This window comes from Otolemur garnettii, unplaced genomic scaffold, assembly GCF_000181295.1.
Source record: "Otolemur garnettii isolate 467f Iridium unplaced genomic scaffold, OtoGar3 scaffold00080, whole genome shotgun sequence".
Lineage (NCBI taxonomy): Eukaryota > Metazoa > Chordata > Mammalia > Primates > Galagidae > Otolemur > Otolemur garnettii.
This window is the reverse complement of record NW_003852475.1, coordinates 406,308-427,422: the sequence shown is the minus strand read 5'-3', so window position 1 is coordinate 427,422 and position 21,115 is coordinate 406,308. Positions and strand designations below refer to the sequence as shown.

General features: G+C 34.7%; 1 protein-coding gene across 1 annotated transcript in view; it reads right to left on the bottom strand.

The window, feature by feature from the left end:
- The window catches only part of SLC35F5 (solute carrier family 35 member F5), a 37,728-nt gene that overhangs the window by 13,155 nt on the left and 3,458 nt on the right, over nucleotides 1-21,115 (bottom strand). The window contains exons 4-11 of the mRNA XM_003794367.2: nucleotides 18,741-18,884; nucleotides 15,297-15,359; nucleotides 14,102-14,183; nucleotides 12,964-13,154; nucleotides 8,110-8,191; nucleotides 6,690-6,777; nucleotides 3,145-3,209; nucleotides 737-841 (exon numbers count right to left, since the gene is read on the bottom strand). Coding sequence (XP_003794415.1) covers nucleotides 737-841; nucleotides 3,145-3,209; nucleotides 6,690-6,777; nucleotides 8,110-8,191; nucleotides 12,964-13,154; nucleotides 14,102-14,183; nucleotides 15,297-15,359; nucleotides 18,741-18,884 — 820 coding nt within the window. The remainder of the gene's footprint in view (nucleotides 1-736; nucleotides 842-3,144; nucleotides 3,210-6,689; nucleotides 6,778-8,109; nucleotides 8,192-12,963; nucleotides 13,155-14,101; nucleotides 14,184-15,296; nucleotides 15,360-18,740; nucleotides 18,885-21,115) is intronic.

Here is a 21,115-nt window from a genome sequence, read left to right as displayed (position 1 = left end):
AACCCACCACCTTAGGTGTACGTGGCTGGCGCCTTAGCCGGTTGAGCTATAGGCGCCGAGCCATGTTCAAATATCTTTAAAAAGATATCTTAACCATATTCTCTTCTTTTGCAAACCTACAAATTCTTTACTGAGCTGATTTTAGGCAAAGGAGAATTTATAAATCACATTAGGTCTTTCCTTTACCAGACCTAAGAAATGACGCCAAAAACTATAATTGGGTAATTTGAGAATCTATGTTATAAAAGATTCTTAGTTTTAAAAAAAATAAAATGCAAATGGAAAGCCTTTAAATGGTCCATAATTTTAATGAAAATAAGTACATAGACTAGAACAGTATTGCACCTATCATTAGGGGCAGTTCCTCCAAACTTACACTTCCAACAATTCAAAAAATGGCAAAATGTACTATAAAGCAGGTGAATTCTCATATGCTTATAAAATCATAACTCTGTCATGTCAATGATGAAAATATGTGATTCACAGGCTGAAGACATTAATGTGAAAAAGGTATTAGGAGTTTTGTTTTGTAACTCATATTGAGGGATGGATGTTCCCTTATAGATGCACAACAATGCAGGACAAAGTAAGATAAAAACAATGAAAGAAAACTTTATAATCTTTCAACAATCTTAATGAATCATATGCGGGGGCAGGAAAACGGTTCCTCCAAAACCCAAAAACAATAGCCTAAGTTAATCATTTAGAGTTAATAACCTCACAAATATGTTCTTACCAAAGAACATTGGAATATCCAACTTATCTTCTCTGTCTACTTTTCTCTTAATCATAACAATATAGACAGCATAGAGCATGGCTCCAACAAGAGACCAAATGGAACCTGTAAAAATCAACATGATTAAAGCAGCCATTATTAACTCATTCAATACACACTTAAAATTAAATAATCAGACAATACCATAAGAAATAAGCATACAAAAAAGACATATAATGATATAAACACATATAATGGCCCACCTATGTTTTCCAAGAATATAGGAAAGAGTTTAAGGTGTTGACAAATAAACACAAAAGAATTCACCTCCTCTATGACCTAACCAAACCTATACGTTATAATAATAAAACTTCTAAGTAATACTTTGTTTTTTAATTTTGAAATATATACTTCCTATTTTCCCTACCTAAACAATTTTGATAGCTGGCACTGTTCAATTCTACAAATGCTTCCTTCATCACTAAGCTATTCCTTATTTCCTTACCATTAATACTTTATGTTCCATTACCACCTATCTTCAAGGCTCTGATAAAGTCCCACCTCTTTCACAATGAATCAATCCTCTTTTTTTTTTTTTTTTTTTTTTGCAGTTTTTGGCTGGAGCTGGGTTTGAACCTGCCACCTCTGGTATATGGGGCCGGCAACCTACTCCTTTGAGCTATAGGCGCTGCCCTGAATCAATCCTCTTTTGAGTCAACTCCACAGAATTTCCATCCTACTTGCCTTCTGCTTTAGACAATTATACTTGTTAAGATTAAATATGGTATTATTTTAATCTATAGTGGCTTTATTTTGTAAATCTCATATTGTTTCATATCAAGAACTCCTTGAAAACTGCAAATACATTATACTTTTTAAGTTTCCAAAATATCTAACATAATGCAGAGCTCATAGGACATGAATAGTAAGTACTGATGCTCTTTATTAACTCCCTCTCAAAAACATTTGTCTTTTAACACTTAAAAATATTGTTAACAATGCCAAATGACCATACTAAATATTTTAATCAATTCTTCAAATGACCAATGTTTCATTAAATCTAATTTTTATTATTTTGAAACCTTTTTTTTTGTTTTTATGAGACAGAGTCTCATTATGTCACCCTCAGCAGAGTGCTATGGTGTTGCAGCTCACAGCAACCTCAAACTCTGGGGCTTAAGCAATTCTCTTGCCTCAGCCTCCCAAGTAGCTGGGACTACAGGTGCCTGCCACAAAGCCCAGCTATTTTTTTGTTGCATTTGTCATTGTTGTTTAGCGGGCCTGGACCAGGTTCGAACCCACTAGCCTCAGTGCATATGGCCTAAACCCTAACCACTGAGCTATGAGCGCTGAGCCTGAAACTTTTTTAAAAGCATGAAAAAAGCCTGTCAACAAAAGTTTTCATAGGCACAACACACACACAAACACACAGAGCTTTATGTACACAAAGCTGTTTTGCATAAGAAAGATAGGCACTTCAAGGCACAGCTCACTAGGCAGTATTTTAGTAATTTAGGAATAATTTAGAGAGCATTGTTCTATTCAATAAATTTCAAATATCTAAAGAAGTATCCAAAAGGAAATCATTAAGCTGGATTCTGATTACTTTTTTTTTGTTGTTAAATCTAAGCCATGGATTAAAACCCAAGTGTTCACCATAGTAGTAACTGTTTCAGGCAAGAATCAATAGTGAAAGACAAAATTAGTGGAGGAAAGCATAATAGCAGCAGGAAATTTATATAGTCTCAAAGTATCCTCCACAAGATACTTATTACTTAAAAAGGATAAAATTAGTAATTTCACACTAAAGCAACCTGGCAGATACACCTTCAAATTAACATCACGAGTAATGGAACAAATCAACATTATGTACCTTCTGGAATCATGCACTGATCGGAAAATAGTACCACTTCCATGATATTCTTAACAAAAATGTACCACCTCAATATAACCATATGGAAATGTCAGACAGTCTACAAAACAACTGGACAGTACCTGACAAAAGTGTCGAGGTCATAAAAGACCAAAAATAAAAAATATATATATGTAAAAAAACTGAGAAGTTCCAGATTAAAGAAAATTGTGGAGACATGACAACTAACTAAATGCAACAATTGATCCTAGACCAGGAAAAAACAATTAATTTTTTAAAAATGTGAAAATTTGAAAATGCTCCCTAGATACTGTATTATTGTCAATGTTAACTCCTGATTTTTCTAACTGTACTATGTTAACATTTGGATAAAGGTTTTCTGAGAGTTCTGTAAACTATGATTTATATTTACATTTTTCTAAAGAAATAGAGTATAAAAAGCCCCTGTTAGTGCCCACCTGGTGTGTATGTCTGTGCACAACTTCACATTCCTGTAACAATATGCACAAAAATTTCTTGCATATTCTTAAAAGTGAGAATGCAATCAGGTACTCACCTATTGTATCTCTTCCAGCAGATTTTTCAGAGCCAGACAGGTTTACAAGTACAACACCTCCAATGCTATGAGAGGAACAGTAATTACAGATGAGCAAAACAATTCTACAAAAGCCTAATCATAAAAATAAAAATTATTTTCAAGTAATCACGACTAATCTCAATTTTGGGTAAAACAAAGAATTTTGTGATTTCATTAACAATAGCAACAATATTATCAATAAAGTATAGTGTGAGGATTAAATAAGTTAATCCAAATGAACCACTATACTATATTGATAGTTTATCTATGCCCTTCCCTTTTTATATGCAAAAACTAACACACAAAGAGGAAAAGTAAACTCAACCAAGATGACCTGTCTGTGACTAAAATGCAGGTGGGCTGGCCCCAGAGCCCAGTGTTCTCATGTGCTATGTTCGCTAATGCCTTTCAAATAGGAACAAATTTATCAACTTGGCATCCCTCTTCCAATCTTTCTTTTGGAAATATACATATATTAAACCTATATAAAGCTAGCAATGGCACTATTCTTGCTTACTGGCAAAACCTACATTAGTAATAAAACTACTCTTACATACTTAAATAATTTCACTAACCCCGATGCCAGTAGATAAAAATAAGACTGAATTAAAGATGTAGAGATATCACAGATCTTTCCTTCAGTTGTTATTTGCTGAGCATTTAATATGTGCAAAGCAGTAGGTTTCAGCAGTGAACAAGACAGTCCTTTTCCCAGGGAGTTTACATCATCTCTCTTCTTCTATGCATCTTATAAATTCTATGTATTTTTTCAAGCTGAAGAACTACTGCTAACTTAAAAAAAAAATCTGTCTCTCACCTACTGATCAGAAAGATCAGGGTGTCAATGGGAGAAGAATAAGGAAAAGATTACTTTTTTCCTTATGAAATGATGTCAACATAAGTCAAATATAGTTCTTTCATTAAATATTCATATCCTTCGATTAAATCATCACAATATTCTGTAATGATCATTGTTGGAATTCAGATGCAGCTACTATTCATTGAGTACCCTCAATCTACTAGAAACCAGAAGTTTTGCTCCCATTTAGATGATGATAATAATGGCTAAATTCCACTGGACACTTGTTGCGTATCAGAAGTTGTTCCAAGTTCATTAGAAGTACTCATTTAGGGCACCACCCATAGCTCAGTGTGTAGGGTGCCGGTCATGTACACCAAGGCTGGCGGGTTCGAGCCCAGCCTAGGCCAGCTGAAACAACAATAACAACAACAACAACAAAAATAGCCGGGCATTGTGGCAGGTGCCTGTAGTCCCAGCTACTTGAGAGGCTGAGACACAGGAATCGCTTAAGTCCAAGAGTTTGAGGTTGCTGTGAGCTGTGATGCCACAGCACTCTGCCCAGGGCAACAGCTTGAGACACTGTCTCAAAAAAAAAAAGAAGTACTCATTTAATCCTCATAACATTCCTATGAGACAAATCCTATTTTATCCTCTATTTGCAGATGAGGAAATTGGCACAGAGCAGTAAGAAACTGACCCAAGATCTCAAAAACAGTAACGATGTAGGCAGGGTTGGATTCTAGGTTGTTTGGCTTGAGGTCACACTCTTTCTTTGTCCCTCAATTGATGAAATGAGATTTCTTAAGAGATTTCCTTCAAGATTGTTGCTAAGTAAAATTCTTTCTATGCCCTCACAAACTGAATTTCATTATAAAAAGCAATCCAAAACAAAGTGTAAAACAATATTTAATATATATCTCTTAAGAACATATACAAACAATTTCCAAATTACACTTTTTTTCCTTTTCTTTTTGCAGTTTTTGGCCAGGGCTGGGTTTGAACCCACCACTTCTGGCATATGGGGCTGGCGCCCTACTCCTTTGAGCCACAAGCACTGCCCGCCCCCTTTTTTTACAATTAAATCATAGCTGTGTACATTAATGCAATCATGGGGTACAATGTGCTGGTTTTATATACAATTTGAAATATTTTCATCAAACTGGTTAACATAGACTTCATGGCATTGTCTTAGTTATTGTGTTAAGACATTTATAGTCTACACCTAGTAAATTTCACATGTACCCTTGTAAGATGCACTGTAGATATGGTCCCACCAATTACCCTCCCTGACACTTTTTTTTAAAAGGACAGATAGTAAACATTCTAAACCTGCAGGCCATATGGTCTCTCCTGCCAATTCAACTCTGCCTCTGTAGCTAAAACAACTACAGATAATTTGCAAATAATGAGTGTGGCTGTGTTCCAATAAAATTTAATTTAAAACCCCCCCGGCAGCTGGCCTACCTTAGTTTGCCAACCTCTGTTCTAGACCTACTTTAATGAGGAGTAGTGTAGTACTCTGTCAAAAATACTTGCACATTCAATATTTTGTTTCAATTTCCTTCTTTATCAAGTCTTAAAATACTACAAAGAAAATTAGTAATCAGCACTTACTCTGAATAAAGTTAAATAAAACCTCATTTACTTCCCCAGTTTGGCTAAAACAGTGGTTCTCAACCATCCTAATGCCGTGGCCCTTTAATACAGTTCCTATGGGTCTCTAACCACAGGCTAAGAATCGCTGGGCTAAAACATTAGCCAACCATGCTAAAGAATAATTCCTTAGTGCCCATAAATTCTAAATGGTAAATGGTAAATTACTTGGTTCAACCAGTCTACCCACTCAAAGTCCCACAGTTAATTTACCCTTCTATCTAAAAGAGAAAAATATATAATAAAGGCTACCCGTTTTATGTTATTATCAAGCACCAGTCTATAAATAGTCACTATTACCTCCAAACTTTAAAGCAAGGCTGCAAAGCAGATAGTATTATCATTTTATCATTATTTCCTCAACTAGGAAACCCTCTCAGAGTTTAAGGGAACTACCTAGGAGAAACAGCAAAGCTGTCTCTTATCCAATCCCAGCTCTGATAGCTAAGAAACACTCCGATCTCCATTAAATTATTCTGCTACCTTCTCTAATTTTCTCTCACAAAAATAACAGCTTTACCAAACTAACATATCTTTTGAGTACTGTCTATAGGCAAGTAAGTCCCTATGGGTGACACAAATCTAAACTAAGGCATTGGCCTTCAAGTGTTTATAATCCAGCAGAGAAGATAAGTCAAACATACGCCAGTTAAATAAAAGATCATATATACTTATCAATAATACTGATGTTATGCAGTAGTGCAAAACTATCAAATGAATACTACAGAAAATTACTGAAAGATCACCTGAGACTTAGAGAAGACTGAATGAATGTTGGATTTCTAGAAGGAGGAAAAGGAGAAAAGAGAATGAAAACAAAAAAGGGAATGTGTCTCAGGCAAAAGAAATAGAAACTTGGGTGATTATGAGGATTACTCTGTCACATTAAATGAAATGTAATCATCAGTACAACACTTAGTAAGTCTGTGAACACAGGAATTAGAAGCAAGGCTGCCATGGGGTCCTTCCATCTGGTTACCTTCCCCAAGAAGGTTTAGATAACTAGTTCAGGATGGGACGCAGGATTGAGTAGTATAATGTTCATTAAGTTATTAAGGTACATTCTTACCTTAAAATTACAGCTAATAGTTTAGAAAGGGTAAATCTATCTCCACTGTTACTTGGAAACACTGCAGCAAGGATTAAGGTAAAAAGTCCTATGGGGAGAAAAGGATGAAAAGAGGTAAATGAGCTTAAATACTGTCAACATTGTTTACTACCAACTTCCTTGTTTAAATACGTAAATTACATACCTAACTTTTAAACTTCTGTCTTTCTTAAATAACTAAGAATGAGACTGCAGTTACCCAGGCTAGTTACAGACCAAGTATAGTCCAATTTATTTTAAACTAATGAGTTAAACTGAGGATTCAGAGTAACACTCTGACCTCATCACAATCAAGCCTATGTGCTAAAGTTATTTTTATAGCTTCAAAAATACTTCTTTTATTTTCCAGATTTGGAAAGTGATTTAATCTTAAAAATAAAACACATATCATAGGGCAAATTACAGTTTTGAAATAAGCAATTACATTTAGCCAGAGTCTAGAAAAAGATCTTTGGAAAGCACATGAGATAGGAAAGAAGACGACTACAATACAAAGAGCTAACCTATAAAAACTTAATGTATTGTTTTCTTATTTTATTTATTTATTGTTTTTTTTGAGACAGAGCCTCAAGCTGTCCCCCTGGGTAGAGTGCCATGGCATCACAGCTCACAGCTACCTCCAACTCCTGGGCTCAAGCAAGTCTCCTGCCTCCGCCTCCCAAGTAGCTGGGACCACAGGCGCCCGCCACAATGCCTGGCTATTTTTTTTTGGTTGCAGCCATCATTGTTGTTTGGTGGGCCCAGGCTGGATTTGGTGTATGTGGCTGGCGCCTTAGCCACTTGAGCCACAGGCGCCAAGCCAACTTAATGTATTGTTATAGAGAAAATACTGTGAAGTATTTGAAGGAACATAAATAGCACAGATTCAGGCATGAAACTACAGTCGTGCTAAATGACAGTGATAAATTCTGAGAAAGGTGTTGTTAGATGATGTCATCCCTGTGCAACAACCATAACAGAGGGCACTTCTACAAAGCCAGATGGTACAGTCCACGATACCCCTAGGCTATGTGGTCTGGCCTACTGCTCCTGGGCCATAAACTTGTACAGCATGTTACTGTACTGAATATTGTAGGCAATTCTAACACCATTGTAAGTATTTGTGTGCCTAAACATGGAAAAGTTATAGTAAAAATATGGCATTAATACGTGTAATCTTATGGGACCCCTCCCCCCCATGTATGTTGTTTATCATTAACCAAAACACTGTTATATGGAATACAACTGTATAAAGATTAAGAGGCAATTATAACAGACAAATGTACACTAGAACTAATGTAGTAAGTTGTAATAAGATAAAAATGTTTATACATGTACACACATATATAGCAGAAATATATATACTGACTTACAATGCAGTTTTTCAAGAGAAATTTCTTACCAGAAGTTGAAGACAAAATATTAACTATAGCAACCTGTGTGTCTGAAAGTGCTTCTTGATAGGACAAATTTGCCAAAAACCACTAAAGAAAAGAAAACAAAGTGAACCCTTAATGAAAGATGTGTTCACAGCTGTCATTAGAATTCATAGTCCACTCTTTTGTTTCCTCCTAAACAATGTTATTACAAGAGGTTTTAAAAACTGCTTTGTATTGAAAAGATCCCAAGGCCCCCCAAAACAACAAACACTTATGATCTAACCTAAGATCTCGCTACCCAATTTCCTTTAAAAAATTAAAAATAGTTGGTTAATAATTACCAGTCGGGTTTTTTTAAAAAATGAAGATAAAATCAAGCACCAAATCAACTTTAAAATTTACTTTATCCAAGTACTACTGATAGTTTATCTAAATCAAATTTAACTTTGAAAAGATTCTCAAACATTAAAATATATACAGATGAATATAGCATAATGAGAATCCTATTAAATCAGATTATGTCCATGGAGATGGACGGAATTAGCTAGCTAGCTAGACTGGTAGATAAAGGGCTATATTCACCTTGGAAATTTAGAAATGTCCTGTGAAAATTGTGAATTTACTGGTTGTGATTGTTTTTCTGCTTCTCAGTTTAGAGGCACAACCCAAAGACTTCTCCTAACTTTGGATATAGTGAGGAAGGTTTTCAGTTTCAAGGACGTTTTTTCTTTTTTTTTTTTTATCGAATGGTAACTATGTACATTAATGCACTTCTGGGGTACAGTGTGGGGTTTTCACACACAATCCGAAACACTTCCATCAAACTGGTTAACATAGCCTTCGTGTCATTTTCTTAGTTATTATTTTAAAACGTTCACATTCTGCTCTTAGAAAGATTCACTTGTACCCTTGTAAGACAAACCTCAGAAGTGATCCCTCCAATCCCCTCCCTCAGGGATGTTTTTTCCTTCTTCTCTTCTACTCATCTAGATTAGGATATTTCTAATCCTGTTGCTACTTTAAATAATTTTGATTTAAGAAGAATTAAGACATTCTTTGTGTGTGTACATCCACAGTTGATTTATTTTCACTGGTAATTCATCAATTTATTTTGTGGATAAACACTTTTTACTATTTCAAATAATGCTGCTATGAACATTCTAATTCTAGTACATGCCACCTCATATGTATGTATGTACGTATATGTCACTAAAGTATATACTAAGGAGTGCAATGCTGGGTCAATGAAAGTAAACTAACTGCTAGTCTCATTGTCTCTGCTTCTTACAGATTGATTGAGAGAGTTATTCCACTGAAGAATGACTTGTCTCTATATAGAGAGGGACATCTCTCCATCTCTCTCAGTAGCTAAACATGTAGTAAGATTATGGGCATTTACATTGCAAGGAAGCCACACAGACGCAAAATCTTGGAGCACTACCAGAAGGCAGCAGATGGCTGACAGTCTAGTCGTCTCCAGTCAGCCAATACCATACTCGAGGGTAAGCCAGTGAAACCGTGGCAAAGTGGTTCTGATTCCATTTGCAATCCTGACTTCCTAGATAATTTCACGTGCCTATCCATAAATAAGAAAATGAGGTAAAAACTGGGAAAAGGGGCAATATCAAACATATATGGCAATAGGAATCACAATCTGCCTACAGTTGAAGTGTTAGAAAAAAGGCAGATTTTGCCTGTAATTATTTTTTGGAGACTTTCTATAAGAACAGATAATGCTGATGAGGTGATAATTAGCTTATTGACTTACTTCTCTTTACAGTTTAATAGTTTAATATTGTGCTCATTTTCCAAACAATCTTACTAGTCCCCGCTAATGCTAAGTAAAGAAATAAAAATAGATCACTTAGGTAACAGGCCTTCAAAGATTTTACGAATCCTTCATTAGCTATGAACTCTTTCCAGAATGACCTTCCCATTCTCTAGCTCTCCCCAAACTCCATTCTCTGGCTCTTGTTTCCAAAAGGCTTCATTACAAAAGAATACCCATCTCGACTATTTCAGGTTGATATTTTTTAAAGGCTGTTAACAGTGGAAGTAACCCAAGTGTCTTAATGACAGAGGAATGAATAAACAAAATGTGGTGTATAATGAAATATTATCTAGCCTTCAAAAAGAAGGAAATTCTGACATATTGACAAATCTGGAGGACATTATGCTGAGTGAAATAAGCCAGTATCAAAAAGAGAAATACTGTGTGACTCCACTCATAGGAGGTACTCAGAGAACTAAAATTCACAGAAACAGAAAGTAGAACAGTGGTGCCAGGCACTAGTGGAGGGGAAAATGGGAGTTACTGTCTAATGGATAGAGTTTCAGTTTTGCAAGATGAAAAAAGCTCTGCGGATGGATGGGGTGATGGTTACACAACAAAGTGAATGTATTTCATGACCCTAACTGTACACTTAAAAATAGGCAAAATGGTAAATTATATGTTATGTGTGTTTTAATTTCAAAAAATACTTCTTAAAAAGGCTATCATCTGCACATATCTGTAAACCTGCTATAAAGAATAGTGCTTTATTACATAAAGAATGTATGTAATACATCTCTCTCATAGTTTTAACTTAAGAAAAAGTTTCCTTTGTCCAAGGAAGGGAGGCACTTCCTTTTCATAGACAAACTATGTAACTCAGGTTTTTTTTTTTTTTTTTTTTTTGCCACCTTGCCATTTTTCCCTAGAGGTAAGTTGTGTGCTCACATGAAGTAGCTTTCCTCCTTTAAAGTGGGTTCCTGATAATAATCATCACATTTCACAGGCAGCTCCCACACCACTGCCCATTTCATCTGGCCATTTTCACTCTTTAACTTTTACCCAATGTAATTGATCACTGAGCAACATGAGTTTGAACTGTGTGGATCCACTTATACGGGATTCTCTTCCACCAAGGCACCCACAGACAGCAAACTAACCTCTCCTCTTCCTTAGCCCACTCAGTGTGAAGGTGACAAGGATGAAGACCTTTATGAATACCTCCATTTAATGAATAGGAAACATATTTTCTCTTCTTTATGATGTTCTTTTTTTATTTTTTTGAGACAGAGTCTCACTATGTTACTCTTGGTAGAGTGCCATGGCGTCACAGCTCACAGCAATCTCCAACTCTTGGGCTTAAGCAATTCTCTTGCCTTAGCCTCCCCATTAGTTTGGGGAGGCGCCTGCCACAACGCCCAGCTAATTTTTGTTGCAATTGTCATTGTTATTTAGCAGGCCCAGGCCGGGTTCGAACCCAGCTGCCTTGGTGTATATGCCTGGTGCCCTAACCATTGAGCTATAAGAGCTACCTTGCAATGTTTTTAATAACTTTTTTTATCTAGTTTACTTTATTGTAAGAATACAATATACAAGGTCAGACAATTCAGTTTGCAAACTCATCCTAGAAAGAGTGCTATATACCTCACTGCTAAATATCACTACCGTCACCTCTGAAGTACTCCCCTTAGTAACCTGTGCACTGACCCCAGGACCTAGTCCACCTTTCAAAGCAGTTTTGGAACTCTTTCTCCGGAATAGCCATGAGAACTGCTGTCATACAAGGTCAAACAATTAAATTCACAACTCATCCTAGAAAAAGTGCTTTTTCAGGAACTTCATTGTCCCTTTGTATAATACACGTAATATACAAAATGTGTTAATTGACTATTTATGTTATCAGTAAGGCTTTTGATCAACAGTAAGCTATTAGTAGCTTATATGTTATTTTGGAGGTTTTTTGACTACATGGGCCTCGGTGTTCCAACCCCCACGCTGTACAAGAGTCAACTGTAGATGCTTTTCTTGCATGTCTCCTTTGAAAATTAGGTAGCAAATAACTAATAAATGAGTCCGGCCTTACCCTCATTTAAAACAAGCAAACAAATCACAACCAATAACATAATTCAAATATATGAGCCTTTAAACTACTTTATTACATATGTAATTATCATATTAAAACTCCTGAAGACTTTCTTTCAATTTGCATAGCAGAATATATTAATCAAGTTGTCTCTAAAGTACAGGCTATTCTACAAGGGAATGGAGAAAAATGGGCTATGAAAAAGGGATATGAGAGGCAAAATCATGAAGTAAAAAGCCCATGATGAGGCCAATAATACTGACATCAGCACTGCATTATCTAGTGCTTTAAGATGCTCGGTATAAATCTGAATCTTAAAGGCTCATATTAAACACCTGGGATTAGGCTATTTCCAAAGATATATACATAACACCGAAATTCATTTTTTATAATTTTGCACTTTAGAGTTCTCACTAACTCATATAGTGTCTCTAATCCCGGCTTAGCTCAAAATAATAATCCTTATTTGCTCTGTCATTATTCTATGTGAAATCTTAAGTACATTTTTCAGTTTTTGTATTAAAATCATAAAGAAGGTACAAACAACACTACAAGAAATTATGTAGAAATATTTACTATGAGTACTTGAGCTCATTTACATGAATTTAATATAAAACTGCAGAAACATCTATTTGGAGAAATCAATGCTATCGTAAACTCTTATCTGGATACTTATTACCCCCTTGTATATACATCACAATATAAAATAACGCTATTCAAAATTCTGACCCCTGAGGTAAGGGTAAATTCTTAAGAACTTCCTACGCTGTGTGGATGCACGTGTGTAAGTATAAATATTAAAGATGAACAGCTGAAGTGTTATGGTTCTGAGTTCTAACTCCATAAGGTGTGACAGGCATTTACTATCTTTGATACTCTAACTTCTCAATGATTCCAGAAAGCAAGTTTAAAGTTACAATTAAACAATCTAGTCCTTTCACACTTTGATACTATATTATTGGTATGCACATGTATACAGTCTTAAAATTTAAATTCCAAAAATATTATGAAGAAAAAACCTACCACAAAGCAGAAAAAAAAGCTGATTTTCGCTACTTGAGCCGCAGTTAGTTTCCCCACGGTTTTCAGTATGGATTCCTGTTCTTTCACAGTAGGATACGACATGCGAGATAACTTCGCTTCCAGGGCGTGGCTTGATGGAAGTTGTCGAATCTCCATGATATTACTGAACCTCACACGAGACTTTTTGGGAGCTTAAAAGGAAAAGCATCATACAAACCATTAAAAGTTTCCCCTCCAACACAAGTCACAAGTTTTAATTTACTGGTAAATGGGTATTATTTAACTCATCTTTGATCACAGTAAGACAGTCAAAGAAAACCAGAATTGTATTATTGCCTAGGGCAGCTTCATTCAGAGTTAATAGGAAAAAAACAGTTTCATCATAAAAATGTTTTAAAGCAATGGTTCTCAACCTTCCTAATGCCATGAGCCTTTAATACAGTTCCTGTGGGTCGTGACCCACAGGTTGAGAACCGCTGTTTTAAACTTAGACCAATATTCAAACAAGGGTTCTGCTGTTGTGCACTATATATACACAACTGCCTAATGTAGGATTTTAGTATGATTATTATTTTAGCATTTCTAGTAAAAACTTATTTGGATTTTTCCTCATGGATACCCAATTTACTAGAATTATTTTCCTGGGCAAGCACACAGAACTCCTCTTCTAAGGTCTATTCCTTGCAAGAGAAGTTATGAATGAACACCGTACATTATGTTGAAGGTGGCATTCTTCACTAAATTCACAGAACCAGTACAACTCCTAGAATTTGCTATTAGGGTCTTTAAGGCCGTGTTTAAAAAAATATTGTTTGTTTGTAGATATACATATATATACACATACATACATATACACACACATATACATATATACACAAATACATATATATGATGAAACCATAGAAATTTCTTGATTTGAAAATTATTTCTAGTCGAATTAATATAAAAATGGTTATACGACATCAGATTCACAATCCCGTCAAATTTCCAGAAGACTGCAAGCTAAGCCAGCACAAAAAAAGTGAAGAACTCAAATATGATTCCAGTCAACCCACATAATCACTAAGTTTTGAGGTGGCTTGAATAAAGCTAAATTTTATACCCATTTTTAAGTTATGGAATTTTAAATTTTGCTCACTTTTTTCAGTATCAGTGTTTGTGCTCTCAGGTTTTTCACTTGGAAGGTCATGAAATTTCACAGGAACATACAGAGGTTCACTCTGGAATGTAATAGAACAAATATAAACAGGAAGGATAAAGGTGATAAAGCAGCTAAAATGTAAATGAATGGTATGTAGCCTTAGATACTATCAAAAATATGGTTGCTCAACACCATGTTTAAACAGCATTAGCTTTCTCAAAATGCATTTTCCAAACTTAAAAAGGAAACTCAACTGATTTACCCAGGTACAATAACAGAAAAGAATCAGTTTAAAGTTTAAAAATGTAATATAATAGCGCTGACACATTATGTCTAATATTTAAATATAATAAAAAGAAATTCTTTGTAGGACCTACTAACCTATACTGCATGTACTGGTAATTCTAAAGATACACAGAGAAACGAAAAACTGTACTATCAATAGGTTACCAAGCCACTGCTTCACAAACTGGTATTAAATTTTAGAGTAAAGTTTCTATCAAATAAAATGTCATGTGTGGAAGAAAAAGGATTATCATTATAAGCACACTTTAAAGAGATGCGTTAGTGATGGTCTACAAAGAACAGATTCCTTGGGCAGTGCCTGTGGCTCAAAGGTGGAGGGCACCAGCCCCCTATACCGGAAGCAGCAGGTTCAAACGCGACCCCAACCAAAAAAAAAAAGACATTATCTCTCCAACTAGATTATAAATACTCACAATAAGCAAATGTATTCATGACTTTGTTTGCTTATCATCTGTTCCCTCACACATAGACACACACACAGACACACACAAACACAGCCATATTTCCAGAACCTAGAACAAGTGCTTACCATCTGTCAGGCACCCTAAAAAATTAGTGGGGGAAAAAAATCTGCTTATATATTCTCAGTGCTCAACAAAAATATTTGTTTCTTAATAATAATATGCATAAAACAAAATGGTTGTTAAGAAACAAAGGATTTTTTTTACTATTTTCACTCCTTAACCATTTTCCTCTTCCCTCTCTCCTCTGAGGTAGCTAAATTGCTTACCATTAGGTTCAAATTACAGTTCTCATGGCCAGCACCCAATATTGAGCTATATGTATCTACCTCCATCATAATGTAACTGCGGTGCCATCAAAAAAATTTTTCTACCAGGCTTGGCTCCACTCCACCTGCTCCATCCCTGACAAGAGAAGCACTTACCAAAGAACTATTCATAGTTGTATCTGTTGTGCAAGCAGCAAAGTAACCTTCAGCATCTGCAAACTAAATACAGATAATGGAACATAAAATTGAATTAAACTCATAATGTGAGACTAGTTAGATGCAACTCAAAGGAATAAAACCAAAAAGCCAGAAACAGCAGCAGCTAATGCCAAGTATTCAAGAACGCAAGGTAGGCATTATCATCTTTATTTTATTGAAGAAACTGAGGCTAAAAAGCTTTAAATTCTGAGAGCTGGGATTAAAACCCACGTTATTCTAATGTCAAAGTTTATTCCCTTTTAGCAACACTATTAGAAAATTTCAGATAAGCAAAGGAAGGATGGGTGGGCTACCTTAAAAGGCAAGTAATATCTATTATCCTGAAAAAAGTTTTAACCTCAAGAATCTTTTGAATGAATCTCAGGGCCTAAAGCACACTTTTGAAACCACTGTGCTAATGCTTTATAAGTATGATTTCATTTCATACCCACTGCTAGCCTATCACATTGCCTTTGCTGAAAGACTGAAGAGTTTAAATAACTTAGCCAAGGTCATAAAATTAGCAAGAGATAGAACCAGATTCAAACAGTAGAGCCCACACTATGAAAGAACCTTTATAAATCAATAACGAAAGAAGGACCAATGTAGAAAAAAAGGACAAGATAAAAACAATACACAAAAGAGGTCTACTATCCAATGAATATATGAAAAAGTAACTTAAAATATGCCAATTAAACACCTAACAAATTGCCAAGTGTTGGGATTTTGGTAAGGGTTAAACCATGAGATTTATTGTTTAATGATACTGCTAATGGAGATATGAATTAGTGCAACCACAGAACATGGCAACTTAGTAGTAAAAATAAAAAGCTTTAAAAATGACACTACTCTTTTATCCTGCATCGTACCTTTGGGAATTTAAGTAAATAACTTAAATTTCTTAATAGGTTAAAAATACTCCTATTTACTTATATAAACAGTAAACATAGAAACACTTATCAAGGATTAGTCAAGTAAAATAGGAAAAGATGATAATAAATTGTATTAATTCACATGGAAAGATATTCATGACATATTAAAGAAAAGTAAAATTATGTTGAAAATTATAGAAATTTACAGAAAATACTATGCAGAAAAACTATCTAAATATATAGAAATTTATAGAAAAACTTTTAAAATTATATATTTCCATAAATTTGTAGAGTTTTTCATTATATATTAAGTGGAAAAAGCAAGTTATAAAATAAGATCTAGCAGTACAATACCATTTTTGTAAAAAAAAATAAAATAAATACACATGAAAAGAATGGCAGGCTATATGCCAAAATACTGTCAGCAGTTATTTCTTAAACAGGAGAATCTATTTTCTTCCTTTTGTTTCTCTGTATTTTCTAAATTTTTAACAATGTACATGTAGTAATATATGTACAATTTAATCCTAGGTATATTACTATAATATACATATAACTTTTATAAAGCACACATGTTACTTTTACAAGGTAAAATATATTCATATTTTTGGTAAATTAAGTATGTGTCTGCATCTGAGTGTACATTTCTAGGCTACACCTAAAACATAACTATTAAATGGCTGAAAATACATCTAATGAGTATGTTTCTCAATAACGTACTCATTAGATAAGTATATTCAATAATGTACTCATTAGATGAGGAATAATATTTTAACTCACAAAAAATACACAGTACACAGGAAAGATTAATACAGACAGGAAATAATACAGGGTAACAAGGGGCTAGAAAGAAGGAGATTAGGGGTCATGTTAAACGGATACAGACTTTTGGATAAAGAAAAAGTTCTGGATGTGAATACTGGTGGTGGTTACTCGGCAAAGTGAAAATACTTAATGCTACTGAAATGTATATTCACAGATGGCTAAAATGTTAATTTTTATGTTATATATATATATTACTATAGTAAAACTGGAAAAAATTTTTAAAGGATTAATATAAGGGACAGTTTTATATTTGTCATTCTAAAAAATTCAAACTTTCAACTTCTATAAGGAAGATATGAGGTCTCACAATTAAGTTCATAAACCTGCCACTGGGTGCTTACTTTGGCAGCACTGTACAAAAAAGCTCAGTATGGTTTCTTAACCTTGGTATTACCAGAGTCTCACAACTGTGTTCGTGTTGACATGTGGTGGTATCTTGCTGAGTGGTGTTCATTATTGTTGCATGTTTTTGTGTGCCTTTGCAAGAATGTCAGAGCTTGAATTAGAACAACAAACAAACATTAAATTTCTTGTTAACCTTGGCAAGAGTGGAAGTGAAACTTGGACATGTTAGTCCAAGTTTATAATGCCATGAAGAAAACAGCAATGTACAAATGTCAGGCGAGAGAAAGCATCACTGATGAAGAGAGGCCAGGGTGGCCAATAATAAGCAGAAATGATGAAAACACTACAAAAATCTGTTGAATTGTATGTTAAAATCATCAGCTGAGAACCATAGCAGACCAATTAAACATTGACAGAGAAACAAGACAATCTACAGTGAAAATCTTGGCCAACAACTCATTGTTCTTGCATCATGACAATGCACTAGCTCACCAGGCACTGTTTGTGAGTTGTTGTTAGACAGTAAACAAATAACTATATTGGAACACCCTCCCTACTTCATTGATCTGGCCCCTAGTGACTTTTTTCTTTACTTGAAGATAAAGGAAATATGGAAAGGAAGACATTTTGACGACATTCTATGACATTATGATGTCAGCTCTGATGACCACTACAGAAAAAACGTTCCAAAATTGCTCTGAAGGGTGGACTAGGCACTGGTGTTGGTGCATAGCTTCCTAGGAGGAGTACTTTGCAGGTGACTGTGACATTCAGCAATGAGGTATGTAACACTTTTTCTAGGATGAGTTTGTGAGCATACTTGTCTGAACTCATATATTACAATATAAAGTAGTATTTCTTTCAATACTAAGAATGAGCATGTTATATTACATCAATGAAAAAACATAATTTGATTAGCATCTGAAACATTGTCTGAAAAACGCTTTCATTTTAATATATAAACTTGTGAATTATTTTATTTCTACAATCAACTTAATTAATTAGATGATGCTCATCTAATCTGCAAATAACAGACTCTAGATACTCTTTTTATTCCTTACTTTCATCTCCTTTGCATTATTTGATTTGGGTTAATTCAACAATTCTTAACAACTCAAAGGATGTCACAGGGTAAGGGAAAGAGAGTAATCACATACTATTGAATTCTCACAAAATATTATAATTTCACATTGATTAGAAGAATAAATATAAAATTTTGGACAAAAGCAGAGTTTTTAAATAGCATCTGCATTCACTTAACTGAACAAGTTAACACCTAACTTTCTATAAAGAAAGAAATACATCTTTAACTCTAAAAAATATACCCTTTTCCCCAAAACATTTAAAATAAAAAACTTACAAAAGCGGTATGCTTTCCTCGTAATCCCCTGGTACACTGTTGCCTCCATGGCTTCCAAATAATAAAGCCCAAAAGGTACAGAACAAACATAGATGTTTTTGCAAAGGTGCTGAAGAATGGTTTGTTGTACTGAGTAAAAACATACTGTAGGGGAAAAAGTTACATAGGCAACTGTAAGATGACTTCAAATCTTATTAATCATATGCAAAATAAAGCCACTACAGAATTTTTTTTAACTCATTAGAAGTTTTCTTGGAAGGAAAAAGTCTGTACTATTTTGCACTGAAAGAAAAGGTGAAATCCAGTTATGGGGAAGGAAATATAATATACAAGAAGACCCTGGGGCATCCTGTGCTGAAAGCAAATACGATGTTAAAGATTAACGGAGTTACATTAAAAGGACCCTAGGAGCAATAATGAAGGGGTTCCCACTGGTCAAAGATAGAACAGTTTAAGTATTACAAGGAATAATAAACGCAATGGTTTGAATGTATCAACTACATAAAAATCTGTGAATTTATAATGATATTTAAAAATCTCTCATGTTACTACCAGAAATTGCTGGACAACTCTATTCTAAAATACACAATGAAAAAAAATCAAGATTTAGACAACCTTTATATGAACCATGCTTCAGGATGACCAAATAGTTGTGGAAAAGTTCTCCTTCAAGAATTTTAGCTAACAAATATGGAAGGAATGACATTTAGATCTGGGCAGTAATCATATGGATATTCAACTAGTATCTGAAGGTGGAGAAAGAAGTTAATGGTGCCTCATATTAGGATGACATAGCAAGTACTTAGTACTACCAAAGTATTCTTTCCTGAAAGAATCTAGGCCTAAATCAAGACTTTACACCAAACTGTTATTTACAAGAAATAAAAGAACAAGTTAAATGATATCCCAAGGAAGCAATCAGCCAAATCTAGAATATGTGTGTATGACCCGGTTTCATCCACAAATCAATGGGATGAGAAAAGAAAAAAAAAAAGAATGGATACAATTAAGGTAATGGGAAAAAGATACAACAAATGCAGTAGATCCTAACAAATTGTAAAAAAAAAAAAAAAATTTTTTTTTGATAGATATGTTAGGCAAAAGGACTATGTTAAAAAAAAACCAAATGTCATTTTTAGTTTCAAATAAGCAGAAAAAAAATAACATGTGGCTAGAATGTGTTTTAAAATACTCCAAGGAAAAAAAACATTTGAGGGAGGGGTTGGATAAGATCAGCAATATTTGGTAATTGTTAAGATAAGTAACATATTACATGGAGATTCACTGCACCATTCTCTCTACTTTGTGTATGTCAGAAAATTTCCATACCAAAAAGATTGATCTTTTTTTTTGAAATTAACAATTTATCTCAAAAATCTGGTGAGGATATCTAGCTGAAGACACATTATATATGCTCTTGGATAACAAATTATAAAATATGCACTTACCAAAAAATTTTACTTTAAAAATAAAAAGACAATTGGGTTTCTTCCCCAGCTTTACTGAAGTATGATTGACAAAAACTGAATATATTGGCTGAGTGGGGAGGCTCACGCCTGTAATTCCAGCACTCTGGGAGGCTGAGGTGGGTGGACTGCTTGACCTTAGAAGTTTGAGCCTGAGCAAGAGTGAGACCCCCATCTCTAAAAAACTAGCTAGGCACTGTGGCAGGTGCCTGTAGTCCCAGCTATTTGGGAGGCTGAGGCAAGAGAATCATTTGACCCTAAGACTTTGAGGTTGCTATGAGCTATGATGCCATGGCACTCTACCCAGGGTGACAAAGTGAGGCTGTCTCAATTAAAAAAAAAGAAACTGTGGGCAACGCCTGTAGCTCAAAAGGATAGGGCACCGGCCCCATACGCTAGAGGTGGCAGGTTTAAACCCGGCCCCGGCCAAGAAAAAAAAAAAAAACTGAATATATTTACCATGTACCACATAGTGTTTTGATATATGAATACACTATGAAATGATTACCACAAATGACAAGGTGATTTTTCTTTTTACTTTGCTTAGATATGGATTGCTAAATTATAATTTAATCAGGTGCTATTTTGTCCTAAATTTTATTTTATTATCTGAAAAATAAAAAGCAAACCATTTATTTAAAACTAAAATAAAGTCAGGAGCTATGGCTCACACCTGTAATCCTAGTACTCTGGGAGTTCAAGGCAGGAGGATCAATTGAGCTCAGGATTTTAATACCACCCTGAGCAAGAGCGAGACCCTGTCTCTACTAAAAATAAAAAAATTAGCCTGGCACAAAGGCATGCATCTGTAGTCCTAGCTATGGGGGTGGCTGAGGCAGGATGAGCTATGATGCAACTGTACTCTGGCTTGGGGCAACAGAGCAAGACTATGTCTCAAAAAAAAAAAAA